Consider the following 22,162-nt stretch of genomic DNA (forward strand, 5'->3'; position numbering starts at 1 on the left):
TAACATTCGTTACACTGCACAAAAATGGAGTGGTCCTGACCTGATGGAATTACAGGTAAATTACATGATTCAGGAAGAAAAAAAAATGATTAAGTACACATGAGGAATAACTTTTTTAAGGTCACTTCTGAAAAAACAAACAAACAAAAAAAACAAAGAAAAAACAACAACAAAGAAAAAAAAAAAACAAAACAAACCACAAACAGAACACAACAAGGTGTCCAGAGAATTTGCAGTCCTACATGGGACACATCATTAGATACCAGAAGCTCTGCCACTCTGTGTGGTGGGTGTCTATATCTCTTACACTTCAAATACCTAACCTGCAAATGTTTGTCTTGCTTTTCTCTCTGATCCAGAGAGAATCTTTTCCTTCTTTCCCTTCTTTCTGTGTCTTCTTCATAGGACACCACAAGAGTAAGACTGTACCAACAATCTCTTATTTCCAGAAGGATCTCAATTCTCCAAGAGGAAAGGGAGTGTTACCCTTCTTTTGTGGGTTTACCAGCAATAATTTATTCCCCTTGTATCAAATTTAATTAGTATTGTCAGAACAAGAAGTAGAAAAATATAACCAGAAAGTGAAATAGTAAATTTGCATAACTTCCTAGGAAAAATCATCATGCCAAACTTACACATAGCAATATCATCGTGCCTTATTACCATCTACTGAAAACTGCAGCTTGTCTTTCACCTTGTTGCTGATGTTATTGCTCTTATTGGAATTTATATTGGCAAAGGCTGGATCAAAAGATGAGTAGTCACTAATACTGATGACTTCCATAGTTCCAGAACTCCTACTGACTTGTCACAGAATATGTTAACATGTAATGCAAAAACTTGCATGCATCCTATTAGATGGTATCTTCTCCAGATACCCTGAAAATGCTAGCGCAATCTAGCAGACATTGAACAAATATGTCTTTCCCTACTACCATGTATAGTGGGAAACTGAGGATAACCAGTATTGTCAAACATAAACTCAGAAGCCTAAAGCAAAAAGAAAAATGAAAAGCTGAAATTTCTTGGGCGCTGAGATTCTTGCATTCAGTTTCAGGTCAGAGAAATAAAGCTGCTGGTGGGGATGGGTGGAAATGGAGAAAGGACAAATCCTGTGATTCCAAAGTGGGCCCAAATCCCATGAGCCCTTTATGTTTGACAGCTGTACCATGACATGCAATCATGCGGATATCCATATGTATAACGTACAGAGCTAGTATGATGCTAAATAATGCAAAGGCTACTACTATTGTTACTACATCCCTCCCTTCTTTAGGTATAACTACATTTATGCACAGATTTTTACCTATTTTAAGGGTCTAAATCTCATCTCAAAAGCTGGAAAAGATCTTGCATGCAAATAACTGTTTCTGGAAGACAATGGTAAGTTGTTACCTCCTCCACAGGATGCTGAACAAGGGAAAAAATCAGTTTCCCTCCATCGGTGAATGATAGGCTGATAGAACATAAACTGGACCGAACTGTCAGCAGCACCAGCATAACGGATCTGAAAAAGATGTAACAACAAAGAGTGAACTTGATATTAATATCAAGTAGAATTATTCTGCCATATGTATCTTGCAGCTATGGAGCATCTTGCAGCTACATAAGTACCAGAGGAACTTTGCCATAGGAAAGTGAGATGCATAAAGCAGAGCATAGATTGGTGGGAAAATCTTTGCCACAAAATACAAATAAATTGCCCAGGCATGGTCAATAGAGGTAGTTCTGACCCTCTGAGACCACGTTCTGAAATAAAGAAGAGGTAAATGCATGGCTAGTGCTATCAAACATGGGGGGATGTGGACTGATTTTTGTTCCATCAGATCACCTACCACTATCTACTGGCTCTCCCTGCCACACTGACATGGGATTTAGATCCTTAATGTTCCCCAAATACCTTCTGAAACCATGTATACTAGATACCGAGGATAAAAATGAGAAGCTGTGGTGTGAGAAATAGAAAAGTATAAAAATTCTAATTCCAGACTTTTTTTTGTTGTTATTGTTTCTGAGGTGAGGTCTCTTTTTCATTCTTCTTTGTGGCATTGTCATTATAAGACAGTCCTTCTGCTTACTTTGTTTTGGCTGCAAAAATGGTCCTTTCAGTCACAGGTGTGGACTTTTGGCTGGAGCCAAGAGCTTGTTCAGAAAACTGTCTCCGAAGTCTGCAAGTACTGGCAACTTTTAAACCATCTGAGCTTCTCAATGCCCCCAGTACCTTCTGTGCCAAATGGATTTCCTTTGTAAACCAGAGTTGGAGGTGCACAGAATAAAATAAGAAAAGATTTGTTTGCTAAAGCAGCTCCTCTTGTACCTTGCTCAGAAACAATCCTTCCTGCTTGATAGCTGTACTCTTTAATACAGTTATAGGGACTCCAAAATCTCTGCAGGGCAGCCCTTGCTTCTACCTCTATGCTCTTGAACGGATGTACGGGAATGAACAGTAATGCTGCTAAAACCTCTCCCAGTTGATAATTTGTCCTAGGGTATGATGTGTTGCTTGGACATCTCTGCATCACTGACATGGTGAAAATGCAGGACTGAAAACTGACAAATCATTGGCAGAAAATATGGATCCTTCCCCAGTTCAGTACTCCTGCTCTCAGCACTTCTCCCTGTTCTTTTTCTCAGACAACTTAAAATGTTTCATTACTGCCTTTTTTCCTGGATTTTCAACCAGTTGCCCTGTTTTGGAAACACCGTTTTTCAATCTGTCCGTCATTTTCACTCTTTCCAAAAGCTGAGAGACATCATCAAAGACTACACTGTGAAACAGAAGTAAAAATATGACAAATTGAACCGAACAGCGTAATCTGGGTTGTTTGTTTTTTTTTTTTTTCCTCTGTAGATGGACAGAAATATGATTACAAATCAAAGTAAATCTCAAAGAGAAGGAAGAAGATGAAAATATTGCAGGATATGTTGAAGACTGAAAGAAATCTGGCTCACTGTGACTAAGGCTGCCCTTTTCTAATTTGAGTAAACAGTGACGTAAACTCCCCAAACTAAAAAAAAAAAATACAGCTGTAGCAATACAGCTTCTTCAGCAAATGGGAGGCTTTTTGTATGGATTAATATCATTTTGAGTCTGTGTGTCAGAAACAGGATATCTAATTCCTTATGTGGGGATGGTGCATTAATCACACACTTGAGAAGGGTCTTTCTGGGCTTGTGAAAGCCTTATGCACTTCAGGGAAAAATATTCTACTGTGCTGGAAGAAGGTCTCTGATCTGAATGTGCAGAAAAAGAGTTCACTGGGGAGAATTTTGCTCTTACTCTTCGTTTTTTAAAGATCATCAGTGATTCTTATAACTCAGAAGATATACTCAGCAGTAGGGTCTTCAGTGAATCATGAAGAACCAACTAAAAGCTCACACAGAGCCTGCTATAAAAGGATGGGGATGAAAAATGGTTCACATAAAAAAATCAGAAAGACAGAAGCATTCCTCCCCCTGCAGACTATTCCTGTGTGTCTGCAAAATTATCTGTCTGTTTTGACACAGAGAAAAGACAGATGTACATCTTTTCCAGCCCAAAGTGGAAGTCACTCATACAGCCATGATAACAACATAGGTGGGAAAGAATTATAATGAACTGCAGCCATGATCTAAAATGATACAAAAGAAACAAGTGAAAGAAGCAGGCACAGTATTGTGTATTTTTTTAAGGAGTACTGTAAGCAGAAGAAGAACAATATATGGTGATTCCATACAGCAAAAATGTCTTTTTTTTTTTTTTTTTAATTTTGTTTAACAGTTTGCTAAAGCTAAGATCTTGATCCAGGGTAAAACATCAGCCTGAGCCTTGCAAGACTCAAAGTAAGACTTGATAGTTATATGCTTTAAGACATTTTTGCTGCAGAGGGCCAACTTCGACACATTGAAATACTCAGATCTGTAGTATGGTGAAATTTTTGACCCTTGCAGTATTTGCAACAACATGAGAAAGGAGAAACACTATGAGAAAGGCCAGTGCTGAAGAAGTCCTCTAGCTAACAGTGAATTTTGCATCCCTAGGTCACTAAATCAGAGAAAATGGCAATCATTCATTGTCTTTGCAAATACAATTCTATCTAAACATATTAATAGCTAACAACAACAATACTCATCTTATAGAGCACTCAGCCTTGCATTTGTGCATTGCAACCCACCGGGAAGCATCCCTGACTTCTGGGTTTCAGAAGACTTAGGAGTATTCAAAACATCAGAGCAGCCCTCATCACTTCATAAGACCCAGGATATCAACAGTCTTATAAGATTTGGTTCAAATTGCAGTAATCAGACTATCTAACAGAAAATAGCTGTATAGAGCACTGTAACTAGCAGCTAGAGATATCTTTTTCTTGTAGAAAGAGCGTTAAAAAATCATAGCTTATACCCTGCTTTTTATAACTGATTTTGTAAATGACCATTTAAAATAGCACCACAGAGATGGAATAAAAAGGCATCATAATGTTTCTGAATCATTCTGACCTGTCTGTGACCATGAAACTGATTTCTCCTTTGTATTGTGTTAAGCTTTTTCTATAGCCCTTAAATTCAATCAGTTCACATAAAGATGCCAAAAAATAAAAAAACAAAAAATTCTACCCCATAAAAACAACCACCAAACCCAACCCTCCCATGTTTGATTTTGGCTGCATAGGCCTGAAGCATTTGTTTATGTTTGCTGAAGAATACAATAGCCTGGCCTACAAAACTGCACTAAGTCAGCTTTGGTGGTTGTGAAATTTAAACAGCAGTTTATAAAAAGGAGGGATAACCATGCAATTATTAATGTTAATTGTAGTGTTAAATCACAATAAGCATATTAAGTAGTACATTCACATCTAGTGAAACTGTTGTGTTGAGGGAGGGGAAATGATATCATTTATTTCTTGTGTGTGTATGTGTCACAAACTGAAGGACAGGGAAAGGGAATTATTATTGCATACTATCTTTTGTCTTAACGAAATTTGATTTAGTATATTATGATCAAACTCCAGGCCAACTTGCTTATTAAGAAAGTTCTAATGTTTTTTTCCACATTATTATTACAAATACTTTTTGCAAGTGCCAACTCTCAAATCAGTAGGTTTAATTTATCAGTGCTAAGTTCACTGTTGAAGTCTTCTAAGTAACACACGAAGAAACTGGGAATGAGGGTGTGGAGAACTATCCTCCTGTGGCATATGTAATTTTGTGCTTTCATGTCAGTAAAAGCACAGTTTTTGTATGATGTTTTATCTGCTTAGAGTGCTTTAATATTCCTGTTTTTGTGTAGCAACATCTTACATTGAAAAAGAATGATGAAGTGCAAGAGATTTGTTGCTGTTCATATTTTGTTTATGAAGCAGAAAAAGGAGCAAGGGAAAATAATTATATAGATTTGTTTCAAATAACATGTAACACATAGAGATGCTGAAAGTTTTCAAGTATACTGTGTAACACAGTAACGCAGTACTGTACCATGATTCTTCTGAGCTTGCCTTTTAATTCCCCTGGAGTGCTAAAGGGACCTTTGCCTTTGAAATCCAGGGAACGTGTACTGTCCATTTCTGGATTCATGTCCCTTGATCATGACAGTCCTGCGTTGGGTCAGCTGCTTTTTGGGGGTGTTTTTAAATAGAAGACAGCTCCCTCTGCTGCTTCTCAATCCAGCCTCTACATCAGCCAGAGAAATCACAGTGAAATTACATTATCACCAGTTTACTATGAACTATGGAAAGCATCTCTGAAACAAACTTGCTCACCATGCTCCAACCTTAGATTAAGCTGTGTTCCTTTACGTGAGTAGGATGCCTATTAAAAAGTCTTTAGACCAAATCTCTCACAAAACTGAAACAGAAAGTTTTCAAGGTTTACGTCTTTTCTCAAACCCTTCCCTAGGAACCAGGCAGAAAATCAGTGCAATAAATTGGCCAGGACAGCTGGCAGCAATGAAGCCTATTGTCTCAGCTACTGCTGCTATCAGCTACAATAATCTGTACAGAATCCACTACTAAATACAACATAAGCAGGAGCTTCTTAAACGAGACCAAAGTTATTCCACAGCACCAAGGGCAACTCCAAACATACTAGAACCAGCACTGCTGCATTTCTTCTGTGCATACTACCTATAACACCCCCTCATCTATGGAAAGAGCTCTGCAGCACCAAAGGCATGCTCCAAGGTTAAGAGAATGCAACTTTGAGCATGCTACCTTAATCTATAGTGCAGATTATAGATTATCTTTAACTATGGCACTTACTATTCCTTGCACTCTTTCTTGCAGTAGCTGGAACCAGTCCTTCTCTGAAACAGAAACCTGAGTGAAGCAGACTTTTTGTTTGACCTAGTATTGAAGTTCCAATACCTTTTATGTGGAATGTGTATATTAGGTGGAATATGCAGATTAGGAGAATAATCATTTTCTAAGAGCTATTCAAAGAGATCATTTTTATTGAACAGGAAACAAAGGTGGGTATGAAACAGAATCTATACATTATTTTCAGAAGATTGCTACATGGCTTCCCATAAATTTTGCCACATTTGCCATAACAGGAGAAAAAACAGAAATAAAGATGCTGTAATATGTCGTATTTATGGTTACTCAAAACAAACAAACAACAACAACAACAAAACAAAACACACAGACTTCTGAATGCAAGCTTAAGTTGATAAAAGCCAGTGAGGCAGAGCACATTATAGATTTGCTTCCTGTTAGGTCCAACCGTCACTCTACAGAAGTGACCTCAGGCAGGTCACGTATCTCAAGAGGTAGTACAGTTTTATGATGAAAGGACCATATTCCAATGAGCTCTCCTAGATGCAGCAAAGTGCTTTGGTCATTTGCCATTGATGACACAAAACTTGACTCAGTCACAAATAAATTTTAACTCTTACTATTTCTGTGTGCAGAGTCTTAACTCTAGCTCATCTACTCGTAGGAGCACCATCCTAACCTCCATCTATCAGGGCTTGCAGGACTAGGTCCTTTGTCACTTTGTGTGTCACCTGCAGCCTTCTCCTAGCTATGAGACACAACCTTCTCTGGAAACCTTTGTCAGCATCAGAACTAAAGGACACAGAAGACCCTCACTGTCTTCAACCCCAGTATCTCTAAAATTCAGCAATAAACCAACCACAAACAAAAAAGTAAGTTCTTGTTGCTAGAGCAAATTTGCATTTTTCAGCCTTAGCCCCAAAGGCAACACTGAAGTAATTTCTTCATTCCACAGGGTAAATCACTCCTTGCTCTTGGTTCAAAAGAGATTATTTAATCCAGTCCTGGCCCTAGCCTGACAGGACCCATCAGCATTTGCCAGCTGGCTGCCTGCACATGCACAATTTTCTGCATGCCCCTGCAGATCCCAGGAAGTCTAGGCTGAGCCCCAGCCTTATTTTCTTTTGCTAACCTGGACTATAATCAAATGCATTTCTCTCACCAGCATTTTTTGCCAGTCCTAGATCACAACTGAGATAAGAGTTGTCTGGATACCACAAGAGTTCTATGTAACTCCACATCCAGTATTGACTTCTGTCTTAGCTATGGCCTGTTAGACAATGACTGGCCAAAATCCTAACCCCAGCAGTAACTCTACTTGAGAGAAGCCAGCCTACATTACCTCTGAGTTCTAATACATCTAAAAATCCATCTAGATCTGTTTGCATAAAAGTTGCTGTTTTCCAGGCAAGTAAATCTTGACACCAAAGACATCCTGCTGTGTAAGGGAAGCTTGCCAGCACCACAGTGAAGCCTTTCATCTGTTTTTTCAGAAATGTACTTTACCTTGTTTTGGTAGAGAAGGAAATGTATGCTCCAAGAGATAAAGCTATTTTCCCCCTTATCAAGAGAACAGTGTAAATACCAGGACCACAGTCCAGCCCTTCTGTCCTTCCCATTATCATTTCAAGGATGTTGGTCTACATGATGATGTCCACAACAGGTATGTTATAACTAGACAGGCTGCCTTAAATCTGTAGCCGGTATACATAATGTAAAGTAAGCAGTACTGTTTACATCATTCTAATTTTCATCATCTGGATATAATCCATAATATAGTGTTTTAGACATTTTGAGTTGACCAGCATCTGTTTCACTGAGGCATATTCGTTCTGATCTGCAAGCACAGAAGGAATGCATTCTTCAGGTCAGGCTTCTCTCTGTGAACCGGTTTTGATAACTTCTGCTTGATTTTTGGGCTGCTGTCATACCAAGAGGGCTAGAGGGCAGTCCACAGGGCTCTGCTACCAAAGCTAACGCATTCCAGGCCAGTACAGTTTAACCCAATCCCATTACCTACTTAATTTTCCAGTTTACTCTTCAAGCTTATAGCTTTCATTGTCTCTAGGTTAAAGCAAATGTCATCTGCCTCAGGGGTCCAAGGTGAAAAATTTATGTAGTCTGGACATGATACAGGTTTTACAATTTTACAGCTGAAATCCTTCAGGTTCCTTGGACCTGCTGGAAAAGGATTTATTTTATTGTAATTCCCCAAAGCTCATTTTTGTATGTGTGTTTTCCTACAGAATGTGTGCACTGCTTCCAGCAATGTGTTTTATATTACCTGGAAGAATAGAAATGGTCTGATGGGAGGAAACGATCTGACTCTTATTACCAGTGCAACACAAAGCAGAACTTCAGAATGACACCATGACTTCTCAACCAAAGTCATCCCACTTATTTTTGAGCTTGGGGACCTCATTCTCCACTCCTACAGTCTTCTGTGTAATTACACTGCCATAAACTTCACAAATTATGGACCAAAGAGATGGACTTTCTTTCTTTTTGTCACAAACTAAGCAAGCTTCAAACAGTACATAAAGTAATCTCCATTTTCTTGTAATGAGTTCATCTTTTCTCTGTACAGCATTCATTGAATATGCTTTTCTCTTCATATACTCAGTCTCTTCTGAGGAGTACCCAGTAAAGCCTTCATCAGATATTTAACTATGAGGAATTTAATGTAAAGTTCAAGAACTAACCTGGACTAGACTTTGTGGTAAATACCTACTGAAAAATTAAGTTCTCAAGAATTGTTGCTCATCTTTCTACCACATCTTGTGTCATTTTATATTGTTTTATGAAGTGTATTTGGTTGATGAGCCTCACCTTGACAGTGAAGTCTGCAGTGAGAGGCCCAGATATTCTCAGTATCTCCTTGTCAGGAAACGTCTGGAAATCGATGCTAGAATTGTCCACAATGAAGGAACCTGTGGAACTGAGGTTGTTTTCACCCTTCACACCTTGGAGAGTCTTGGTTTCCAAATCTGGCAAATATAAACAAATTAACAGGAAAGTAGGGCATTATAATTTGAAATAACAGAAAGATAGAGTAGATAAAAAGATGAAAAGAAAATTGTGGTGATGCAGATTTCCCTCCTAAATTAGTGATAATGTAGCTTCTCTTTTCTTTTCCACAGTTTATTCACATTTCCATACATCCCTTTGTATTTTTTCCTCCTCCTTCCACTTTTTGGTGTTGCTCAGCCCCCAGATTTCTAGCTACATATCTATTTCCTTACCCACTGGGCATTTTTTTACTCTCTTCCAGACATATTAATCCATTCCTAGTTAGGCATATTTGCTGCTGTTTAACTTACTCCCTTTAAGCAACACTCCTACATGGAGCATGCCTCAGACCTTCCTCCATGAGTGCTGGAGTAGTTGCTCTTCTCACTCTCAGTTCAAAGGTGGGTCACTGACCACATGTTGCAATGACAATTAACTGAAAGCAGGATGGCCAGGAAGGAAAGATCAGAACAGCAATCCTGCCTCTCCTCCAGAAGTAGTCTGATCCATCCAACATAATAGGAAGGAATAGGGTGTGCTAAGCTCTCCCTCTGGCTCTCTGTGTGTTTACAGCTCTCCCCACCACATACCCAAAGGGCATTAATTCAGATACTGTTTGGTACTGAATCATACTAAGCACATCAAATGATTTATTAAATGGAAACCAACAATTAAGACAGTGGACCTGTTCCATCATCTAGTTAGCCTCCCCACCAGCTCCAGATTATGCCCTAAAACATGTTTACTAGTAAGCTGTTTCATTATTAGTTATTCAAAATGCATTTCATCATGAAGGATTGCAAAGTTGTAATCCTTCCGCATGTATTTGTGAAGTTATATACAAAATCTCCTACAAAGAAAGGCAACTAAGAGAAAATCTGAATTAGATGGGGGAAAAGTATTAATCTGATGGAACCACATTTTGAGAGAGAGTAAAAAGAAGAAATAGTTTTATCAGAATGTATTAAGTTGTTAATTAGAGGAAAGATAATAGCAGTAATTAGGCTGCTTTTCAGGGTGGGTCATGGGAATTAATTCAAGAAGGATGTTGCTGAGGCAGTACACTAAGAATTCGCTCTGTATTAATGAATTCCTTGGTTTTCAGTGAGACTAGTCTCTTCTTTTGTGATACACTTGGCCTTATATTTATTTCTGGACAGGGCGGCATGCATCAGGGATAAAGATGGTTTTAAGACTTGTGTATATATAATCGGCCTCCTGTTGACTTCTCCCACAACCAAAGTTCACAGGGCAAAATACTCCCATCCCCAAACTGACTATAGCTCATACATATATAAAATCCTTTGATGGGTGAACACAAAGATTCATGTAGACATCTGAAACAAGAAAGAGATGTATCTGGACTTATTCATGTTTACACAGAGCAGTTCATCTAAATCTCAAGCAATGACTCAGGCAGACCTCGCTGATTCAAATCTTTTGTGTCCTGAAATGTGATATGGCATGTGAAGACAGCTTTAGATTAGCCTCTCCTGCTGAAATCTCATTTCTCTCTAAGCTGTTTTACAGATCAATTTCACTGAAAAAAAATAAAATAAAAGTAACAATTTTTTCTACCTTGGTAGAGAACATCTATATTGAGAAAGAAGACAGAATAGAAAATAAGAATGCAAATAATTTACTGGGAAAGTCATAACAGCTATACTAGAGCAGCACTGGTGGACCCAAAGGGCCACTTAAAAGTGAAAGACATGCAGCATTTGAACTTTTAAGAAAAACGTGATATATTTTTTCTTAGTTTATAACCTGTATTTTGCTGGTCTTTATTCACAGCTCTAAATCCAAGCAATCATAAAAGATTTATGGCATACCTATTGCTTTCTCAACACAAGCGGTGTACACTGAACAGATAAACCACCTCATCTTTCTACTCAATATAAGTACTTTAGGCAAAAGAAGTCTGGGGAGAGTGGGAATGATTTTGCGTTTCATGTCTTTGCTTACACTAATGACTGTATTTACACTGAAAAACACGCAGGACTCTAACTGGTCCATGCTGCAGGAAAGCCATTATTGCCTTTTAGAAAAGGGGAAGGGCAGCCCTACTTATCTGACAATAATTGGTGCTTTTGAAATACTATTCAGTACTGCCTGGGGATTTATTTATTTATTTTTTTTATTTTTTTCCTGACAGCAAATCCCTTTTACCAACACTATTGTGTTTGTTGCCAATGAAAAATGAAGCAGCCTGTGAGTAGCTACTGCATTGGAAGGTAAGAGCTTCTATTGCTGAGAGTCTCTGTTCAGGAAACAAATGGATTTGCCTACAGCTCTCCCAGAATATTCTCAAATACTGAGACTCTTCTCCTAGAGAGGCTGCTGCGATGCACAACTCCCTGTCAGGAGAAGCAGGGAAAAACTGTTAAAGCTACCAAGTGACTGGCTAGCAGCAGTCAATGGGCTTAACTCCCTGGAGCAATATCACTCTTAAAGAGCATGGCTTGACATGCGCATGCTGTTTCTGATCTTCTCACTGTGGTTTTCTGTGCGTGTGTGTGTATCTACAGGAGTGAGTGAGATTATCATAACAGAAACATGTGTTAAAGTCATGAGTAGTTTGATGGCTAAGCTCAGTTGTAGGGAAGCTTATATTTTACTGTCCTCAATATTTCTTCACTCAGTGGGATATATTTTATTAATTTTAAACAAAAGCACTTGGCACCAAAAGAGCCAGCCAAAGGATAAGCAAACAAATATGATGGAAAAATCATGGAAGGGAGAAGGATTCTGCAATGCTGGCCAAGCTCTGCTCTGAAATAAGCATGTACCACTGATGCAACTGGGTCTGGGGAGAGCTTCTGAGGGCAGGACTCATCCTTGTGTTGAAATCAGTGATCTGAGAGAGGGAAACCAGACACCTCATTGTAAACAGAGCACTGTGGATTAGCAAGGCTTTCTTAAACAGATGTACACTAACTTTTTCTACTTACATAAATGATCAGGTCCTTTTAGCACGAGGCGAACATGCCTGCTTCCATAGGGAATAGCAACCACTGTATCATCCACTGTGGGGAAGACAAAATGTATGGAGTAAACAAACAGAGAAATTCTCATCAATTACCAAATAACCAATAAAATAAGTGCTTAAAAGGAAGTCAGAAGAACAGCTTCTGGAATGATGAAAAATAACACCTATAAATTGTGGGAGAACATTAAAAATCTTCTGAAAAAGAACCCTGCTGTTAAATACAGTTTAAAACCTTCTACTTAAAAGAACACAAACATGTTGATTTTCTTTATTCGCATCTCCTTCACAAACATTTCTGGATTTCAAAAGTAACCGATAGCTCTCTGTTTTGCAATGGCTCCACTTAAACACCTTCCAATGCTTCTGAATTAGTGTTTATGTTGAAGCGGAGAAGCCTAGGTGTATTTTCATGTTTAATCAAACTACTTCCTTCAGCTGACTCTTTCCCAGTTGAACTCCACAGCTTCTCCATGACTCTGCCCATGTGATATGGTGATCTCCCACTGCCCTTAGGCATGCCGTCCCATTCACACCTTTTATTATAATGACTAGAATCCCTATAATTCTGCTTCCCTTTCCATCCCACCATCAGAAAGTCCCTGGAAAAAACAGAGGTCATGAATATGAAAACAGAATATAAACAGAAATATTTATCATGTGAATATGTCTTAGAGCAAGACCTAAGGGTACACCTATGAAGCCCTTGGGAGCTTTGCAACTGGAGCTAAACTGACAAGTGAACTAGCTGCCTGTTGCACACTGCTGTGAAGGTCAGTTAAGTCAGCATTTCTGAAGAGGCAGCAACCTTAGTAACGTCCTGAAGGGAGACAGGAATGGAAGGTGTGACATGATACTACAGACCTATGCCAAATTCTGTGCTTGGGTAGTGGACTGGATGCCCAGAGTGCACTGACATGGACTAACTTGCTGGCTTAAATTGTTCATTCACCTTTCCCTGCCCTCTCTGCCTCCTTCTCCTATTACTACAACTTGGGAGAGAAAAAGCACACATTTCTAACGTCTCTGGAGGAGGTGGTATATGTGAGAGGAACAAAGACACTTTCACTATCTGTTCATTAGAACTGTGCTCACATCTGTCATGTAATCCCCACTAACGGGAGCTGTAGCTCCACATTCAAAGCAGTGTGCTATTTTGTCAGGTAAGGCTAATTCAACCAATACAAGTGCAGCACCTTTCATCCAATATGGGCTGGGACTATAACCTTCTGAAAAGAAACCAGACCAAAGTAGGAAAACTATTCCAACCTAGACAAATCAGGATTCTCATTTATCAGCAAAGTAGTTACTAATTTTGTCATTTTAAGTTGAAGAGTAAAGAGAGGCAACAGGAAAATGGAAAACTACAGGAAACAGGGACTTTAAAATAACATGTTCATTCATCCAAACCTACAATATTTCAAATACATGAAGTAGAACCCTCTTAAATTTTAAACTCAGTCATGTGCCATAGGCACTTCTGACACTCTTACACTGGAGAGCTGTATCGGGTGAAATACCCATATACCTCTGTGGCTTCTTAAAATCCCCAAAGTGAAGTGACATATGCAGGCAGTTTGATAAACTGCTGAGTGTTACACAAGTTGAACAGAGGTAATCCCTGTGTTCGTGTCCCTACACCTTCTGAACCTTGTCTTCATTTTCGAAATCTGATTTATTTATTTATTTATCAAGCTATCCAGAAGTGTCATTGTCACCCAACACTTCTGAAACACTGGGGTTAAACTCTGTTCAATACACATTCTGCTCATGTACATCTCTGATAACACATTCATTAACAAAGATAGACATCTTTCATTTCTACACAGATTTCAAATTTTCTGTTTGAGAAGACAAATACTCAGGTCTTAAAAAATTTATACAACAGTTATATTCTAATGTTGATTTTATTGTTACCACCCTGGTACTAATATTCAAGATGATAACAAATAGGACAAGTAACTGGGGGACAATCCATGAATATGACAACATCTTGTTGTATGTATCACATTTATTGGAATGAGTCTGGGAAAACAATGACTCTATTTTTTCAAAAAAATGTGTTAATGGTCTTTTTACATGTCTCAGTTAAAAACAGTCCCAGGTCTTTATTATATTTGACTGCTTCACAGCTATAAGCCCTGTGCTAGAGAGTTAACAACTCACTGAACTGTCACACTACAATCAAACACTTTAAAGATTACGCAAGCTTATATATCTTATATTATTTGCATGTCTCTTCTCCCCCATCATGTTGCAAGAACTATATTTTATCTGATCTTGTTGTTGCTCTCATTTTGAAATCTTATCACACTTTACGTGAATAACAACACTCAATGGGATTTCTGTTTATCACAGTGCTTCCTGTTTTCACAGTATCCCTCAGTGAGGGATAATTTCCTGAGGTTAACGGCGATAAGAAGGAGTCATTTCTGGTGAAGATACATGTGAAAGTAAGCATGGGAATATTTAGTCACAGCTCCATCAAACAATAAGCAGAGAGGCAGATCGTGGAGCAGCCATGTAGAACACTGAAGAAAACTTACAAACTAGGTTAACAGACAGCTGGTTTCATCCAGAGAAGATGCATAGGAAGGCAAGGGGAAGTCCCAGATAACTGAGAAAAGACAGTGTCCTTGAGCTGTGAAAAAGATGAAAGGATCTAAACAAAGTTTGTATGTCAGGTACATGCATCAGGTTCCCCTGAGAGACCACTTTCTTCTTGTTTTGGATCTTGAATTTGGATTTTGTCCAAATGGTCTAGGTATCAATTCCCATGGTGAAAAATATACTTATTTTTATTCTCTCGTGACTACTGATATTTAACTGAAAGCCAGAACTGCATCTATTTTTGGCAACCATGGCTACAGCAATCTGATAAATATCTACCCTGCCTCAGTACAGCAACTTTTATAATTCACTTTTAAAGTAATCTACTTCACCCGTAGATGTCAATTCCTGTTTTAGAGAAATACTAACTCTGCACAAAGTGATCAGCAGAATTCATCCCCCACTTAAAGGGAGCAACTTTCTAACTACTTGGTAAATACGAAGATGCCTGCTTAGATACAGCTCCGTAATTCATCTCCATAGGAAGACACATAAACTCTTTCCAAAAGGACATATAAAAAAGAGAGTTTTCACTTTACACAAACTTAGAAAGAATGAACCACTCAAGCTTAGGACTACAAACAAAGGATATTGCTAGGATGATCTGTCTTTTGTAACATTTGGAAAAAAAATATGAACAGAAATAAGAGCACTGACACAGGTGCTTCTCATTTCACAGAAATATAGGAGAGAATTCAAGGTCATATCGGCTCTTACCCTGCTATGCTTCTGTTTCCGAGACCACTGGGAGACATATACTATCTCTATAAATACCGAGGAAGCTGTTCTCATAGCAAATGCTAAATGTTTAAAAGCTCTATGAATTTCTTTCTTGTACTATCCTCCTATGCCTTTGCATGGTATAAACAACATGGAAAATGGAACTGGATGTGAACACCAAGGGAATATCAATTCAGGATGATGAGCTCAAGACAGTGTCTGGGGTGGTTTTGAGATATAACAACTTCAGAAACTATTGGGACAGAGCTGCTATAAGGGTCACTGTCCAATTTCCCTAGTACAGTCCTTGAAAATGAATGCCATAGTCTGTTAGGCAAATAAAAATCTAAGGTGATCCCACAGAACATCTTGGCTGATATCTGGTCATGGCTGCATCTGTCCCTTCTGATTTTTCTTTTGTTACAAAGCAGTCTGGCTTTCACAGCATTTTAGTGACTTGTTCATACCAAGAAAAAATTTTATATCATTCTTAAGAAACAAGCATCATTTCATAGAAATGACTTGGAATTAAGCTACTGGCAAGCCAAATGTAATTCGGTTATTTCAGGAAATAGATGAGGTCCTGATCCCAGCAATGTTTATGTGGATGCACTCTCAGTAACAAATAAGCAAGATGCTAGAACACAGACTAAATGCCAAAGTGACAGATATTTAAATAGTATTGAGTAGAATAAACACAGAAAATATGCATAGGTCAGATTTTAAATAGCTCACAGAACTTAAATGCCCCAAATTTTCATAGAATGCACATAACATTTTTTGAGGACTATCTCACAAAGAATTCATACTAACTCACATGTGATGGGGATCTGAAGCAAGTGTGCCCTTAAATCTGTGAAAAGCCAATTTAAAGGAACATTTATTTTTGCTATTTATTTGTTTTTTATTTTATTCAAAATTCATACTGTTTTGCATAACAACATGTATCTTTACAGAACGGGAAAGAATAATGCCACATGGCTAATGTAGACTGCGTACACAGTCTGATTATCTACTTCAGTTCTGTACAGTGATTTTTGCAAGTCAATGAGTCTGAGCAATCCATTCTCTAACTTTTTTTTACATTTGTCTCCTTCTATGACTACACTCTCTGCCATCTGCTCTTCTATATATATAACATTCTTTAATAGCAAACCACTGGGACTAGGGACTGTATTTTACTAGCATCTTAGTATTGTGCATAACATATTAGTGCCTTTATTCTCAGTAGAAAAGAGAGGAACACCGTTTTACCACAAAGTAACTGAAAAATAATGAATTATTCCTGCAGAAAAAGACTTGTGCCAAAAAAATTTGCAAATACTATAAAGTCTCAAGCAGCTTGGAGCTTTCTAAATCTGTTCATGCACATTGGAGAAACAGTTACAGCGAGTGAAATTCCATTCCTAAATCTCTGTGAATTATTTCCTTTGCCCACCAAATTCAATTCTGCCTCAGAAAAGAAACTCTTAAGAGGATTATTCATTTTCAGGAAAGAATACTTTTTCTTTCTTTAAACTTTTCTTTCTTTCTTTCTTTCTTTCTTTCTTTCTTTCTTTCTTTCTTTCTTTCTTTCTTTCTTTCTTTCTCTTTCTTTCTTTCTTTCTTTCTTTCTTTCTTTCTTTCTTTCTTTCTTTCTTTCTTTCTTTCTTCTTCTTTCTTCCTTTCTTCCTTTCTTTTTCTTCTTTCTTCCTTTCTTTCTTCCTTCCTTCCATCCTTCCTTCCTTCCTTCCTTCCTTCCTTCCTTCCTTTCTTCCTTTCTTCCTTTCTTCCTTTCTTCCTTTCTTTATTCCTTTCTTTATTCCTTTCTTTATTCCTTTCTTCTTTCTTTCTTCCTTCCTTTCTTTCTTCCTTTCTTTCTTCCTTTCTTTCTTCCTTTCTTCCTTCCTTTCTTCCTTCCTTTCTTCCTTCCTTTCTTTCTTTCTTTCTTTCTTTCTCTTTCTTTCTTTCTTTCTTTTTTCTTCTTTCTTTCTTTCTTCCTTTCTTTCTTTCTTCCTTTCTTCCTTCCTTCCTTTCTGTCTTTCTTTTTCTTTTTTCCTTTCTTTCTTTCCTTCTTTCTTTCTTTCTTTCCTTTTCTTTCTTTCTTTCTTTCTTTCTTTCTTTCTTTCTTTCTTTCTTTCTTTCTTTCTTTCTTTCTTTCTTTCTTTCTTTCTTTCTTTCTCTCTCTCTTTCCTTCCTTCCTTCCTTCCTTCCTTCCTTCCTTCCTTCCTTCCTTCCTTCCTTCCTTCCTTCCTTCCTTCCTTCCTTCCTTTTTTCTGCCTTTTTGCCTTCCTGCTTGCCCTCCTTCCTGCCTTCCTTCTTTCCCTCCTTCCTGCCTTCCTTCTTTCCCTCCTTCTTCTCTCCCTCCCTCTTTCCCTCCCTTTCATCCATCTGTCCTATTTCTCGTACTAATTACTCTTCTATGTATTGTCCTCTGTAGCTCAGCAGAACAATTTGTAAAAAGCTCCTCTCACCATCCCTTACACAAGCTGAATGCTGTCTGTATAAGAACCCACAACTGTACATGCACTCTTCAGTAGATATTATGCTGTTACTTTAAACTTTCAGGTCATATACATTTTCATGGTAATGAAAGAAATCTGCAAAAATAGTAAGAGCAGGTCTGAGTAAACTCTAATGCCACTGATTACAGATGGGGGCAGGCTTACAGGCTAACATGGTTATTTTAGGTGTATCTACCTAGGTATAGGGTATGCCAACCTTTCTACCCTTCCTTCAAAGTGACCAGACATGCCTCACCTCTCATACCAAAGCAGCTATAATTCCCTCTGTGGTGGTGTAACCAGGCTGATAAGCCTACCTGGGGGTCCAGATAAAATAACCCCGTCAATGGAACACACTCATGCTACTTCACCACTTTCAGTCAAAGCTGGCTAAGACTGTTTGGGAAGGTCCATGTCCGTCCGTACCCATTCATGGAGGCACAATTTGACTGCTAGCATGCAAGAAGCTGTGCTTCTGGTATAGGTTTTGGTACAGAGCATTGTGTCAGGATGGAACCACCATCCCCACTCAGGACTCCTTTCTGCTTGGGGGCAGGATAAGACAATGTTTTCACTACAGCATGGACTGGGTCCTATGCAGTCAGCTAATACTGCCAGAACAACGTGGATAAAGCCAGCTCTTCTTCCCCGGCTTTTCCCAAACAGCTAGTGAGGTAAGATGGGGAATACACTAGTGACACCTCTCCACAATCCTTTGTCCATTCCCACAGCCAGAGCTATAGTCTGAATAAATGTCATTTAACCCAAGAGGGAAGAAATAATGGGGACATCTAGTATGATGATGATCACTCAACTGCCTGAGAAAGAGTGGGGTGAAATATACTTGGCAAGAAATATACATTTCACTAAGGAGAAAGATGGCACTTTAGTAGAAGGGACAGCTTACGTTTATTTGCTGAGAGCTGGGACTTATACTGGCCTCGAACCAGACGGCAGGTGGACCCATCGCCATTGCAGACCCCACAGTTATCTTCCTTGACAGCGCTTCCCAGCTGGCGGTCACAGCCAACAATCTGGCAAGAGAGAAAGATGTGCAGTTCAATGTGAACACCTACTGCCTGACTGCTTGATCCATCTCTGCAACTAATTACTGCCAATTTCTCTCTCAGCATCTCTAGAGGGCCATAAAGTACATTAGCAATGAAAGAGATTGAGCAAATCTGGATGGGAGTTTCAGACATGAGATAGTGAGCAGTTTAGTAGTCAAATAGCTTTTGCAGTCCAGAGAAAGAAAAGAGTATTGTTGGAGGTTGTTTTTTTAGGGCACTGTCAACACATCATGGTCAGGATCCTATCAGAAATTGTACTTCTTAAGAATTTCAAAACGAAAAATACCTGAAATAGGTAGGAAGACAGATGCTTAGACAGCAGACATAGATAAAAGAAAAGAGTAGCACAGAGCAGCACAGATAAATAATAGTAAAATGGCTGAGATCTCAGGGAAATTTTACCTGCTATACATTTGGAAAAAACATGTGGTTTTAATTATGTTTGACAATAATCCTACTCCACACAGTCAAAAACTGCGTTCAGACTTAAAGATCTGATAAAGGAAGAAGAAACTGTTAAAAAAAACCAACTTAGATTCAGAAGTGTAATTACCTGCTTAGAAACTGGCTTTACACTTACGTGTAAATTGTTTTGTTCAAAATTTTAAAACTTAAATAGGTAAGCTAGGCTTCTCAATTCATAAACAACATATAGTTCCCAGGAGAATCAAATACAAATGTATAATTAAGTAGACTTAAAATTAAATAAATGGAATATAAATTTATTTAGCATGGTGCTAATATAGGTCTTTTGTTTGAACTTCGAATTCTGGATCCATGTTATGAATTTTATACACAAATACTTGAAATTCAAGAAATTAAGCAAGTCCATACAGTATTATAATTATCTTTACATATATTAGAAAATGAAAGGCCTTCTAGCATTCTGGCATGTAAAGGTAGCAATGAAAAAATAATTGTGTATAAATTCTGCTTCTAAGGAGTTTGTGCTAAGACTCAGCCAAACAAAGAGTATATATAAACAGAGGGAATTTTAAATAAAGTGTTAAGTTCAGCTTTAAAATTTCCTCCATCTGTGAGCTTCAGTTAAAATCAGAGAGTTGACTTATAAACTGTTAAGAGCAAGTAGGACACTTATCCTCCAGGCTCATAAAAGCTGCATATGTAACTTGCCCACTTAAACATTCAGACTAACATGTCTTATTTGTGTGTGCACAATTGCAGATCCCTGCTAGTGCTAGCTGTACTTGTGATGTTGACATTTCCTGTGTTTTCTGCTGTGAAAATGTAGGCCTTGATTAAGGCTTGGTATTTGCTTTCAGCTGTTCAGTTCCCATTTCTAACATCATTATTTTACTAGTGAAAGAATAACATTTTCCTTGGTTAACTGTCATACTGATATCATAATTAATTTAATTTCAAACATTACAAGTTTAGATTAAGGGTTGATGAAAACTACCGCCAAATTTCTTTGATTTTACCCACTTCTACTAGGTCAGAACTGGGTCAGTCTCCCATGCTTCTGCATTACACTATAATGTCTTCATGGGAACTAACGAAGGCTAATGGAGTAATAGTCAAGCAATAATGATACATTTCTTTAAGAAACTGGTCACACCAAGACTGCAAGAGACATTTTATGACATTAAAACCACCCTGGCAAATAATGCTTAGACAGCTGAACCAAAATTAAGATTATCTTGACTGTGACTACTCCATACAAAGCTTCCAATTACAGATATATTCTATCAGTGATACCATGTAAGATTTATTACTTTCTTCTGAATAAGAATATCCTCACAAGGAGTGAACCACCTTTTATAAATACAAAGTGATTTACTTCACTTTCATGAATGTCTCTGTAAAAACAAGAAGTGGAAAAAATAATCATTTGCATGATCTGAAAACTGTCTGACACAATGCCTACAACTCAGAAAACTTTCCTTCAAGTGCACCACTACAGATCACTAACCGCCAGGGTGAGAAGTGTCCTGCTGAAGAATGCATACATCATTGGAAAGGCCAGAATTCCCTTCCATGCCTGTCCATAACATATTTTATATTAATTCAATGATACAGTCTAGAATGGTATCCAAATCTACACGTTTCCACCTATTTTGAAAAAAACAAGCGAACTGCCTGGATGTGAAAAGGGCTGGACTTGAAACTCAGAGATGAGGCAACCAATTTCAAAAACAGCCTTTACTACTTTAAAGCCTTTTTAACTTTGTGAATCATCAACTCACAAGTTGCCATGGGCTGCATTCTGATTAAAGTCAATTTATAAATTGAGCAATCTGGGGCTAAGTCACAACTTGTAGAGGAAACCACCAGGAAAATCCCAGGTGTAAAAGGAAGTCATATTGAGGTTCATTGTTCTTTTTGAGACAGACATCCATTGCCATTGTATGGCACAAAAATAATTATTTTACTGAAAATGCTGTATTTCAAATGGAAACATGAAACAAAAAGGAGACCTCAAGTGAACACCAAAATTTAAATAGCATGCACAGAACGTGTACATCTTCCTGTACTTGGTAAAGTCTCTCAGATAACTGTATACTTTCAGAAACTTTGATGAAATGAAACAAATTTACTGTTTCTCCCCAAGTTTCCCAGTTGGCTTTTTGGTTACCTATATTAGCTTATCTGTCCTAATAGATATTCAGAGCTGTTGGAATATGTATATTATGTATATTATGAGTGATTAGAGGAGATTTGAAACAACAAAATAATAATTATTTTTTAATTAAAAAAAACACTAAAACTGTGGAAGTGGTCAAATATCACTCTGCAGTGAGATGTTGACAAATTAGAGTGCTGGGTAGCCACCAACCACATGAAGTATAACAACCGCAAGTGCTGAATTCTGCACCTGGGACAAGGCAACCCTGGCTGTATGTACAGACTGGGTGATGAAAGGGTGGAGAGACGCCCTGCAGAGAGGGATCTGGGGGCTTTGGTTGATGGCAAGTTGAATGTGAGCCAGAAGAGCGTTCTGGCAGTCAAAATTGGCAGCTGTACCCTGGGGTGCATCAGGCAAGGCATTGCTATCTGGTCGGGGGAAGGGATTGT

The 22,162-nt window shown here is 38.2% G+C and overlaps 1 protein-coding gene across 6 annotated transcripts in view; it reads right to left on the reverse strand.

The window, feature by feature from the left end:
- ADAMTSL1 (ADAMTS like 1) overlaps positions 1 to 22,162 on the reverse strand; it is a 481,138-nt gene that overhangs the window by 119,447 nt on the left and 339,529 nt on the right. For all 6 annotated transcript variants that reach the window (XM_066987715.1, XM_066987719.1, XM_066987716.1 and 3 more), the window contains 4 exons: positions 18,964 to 19,090; positions 12,209 to 12,283; positions 9,078 to 9,235; positions 1,396 to 1,507 (listed from right to left, as the gene is read on the reverse strand). In XM_066987715.1, the coding sequence (XP_066843816.1) occupies positions 1,396 to 1,507; positions 9,078 to 9,235; positions 12,209 to 12,283; positions 18,964 to 19,090 (472 nt within the window). The remainder of the gene's footprint in view (positions 1 to 1,395; positions 1,508 to 9,077; positions 9,236 to 12,208; positions 12,284 to 18,963; positions 19,091 to 22,162) is intronic.

Source organism: Anser cygnoides, chromosome Z (assembly GCF_040182565.1).
Source record: "Anser cygnoides isolate HZ-2024a breed goose chromosome Z, Taihu_goose_T2T_genome, whole genome shotgun sequence".
Lineage (NCBI taxonomy): Eukaryota > Metazoa > Chordata > Aves > Anseriformes > Anatidae > Anser > Anser cygnoides.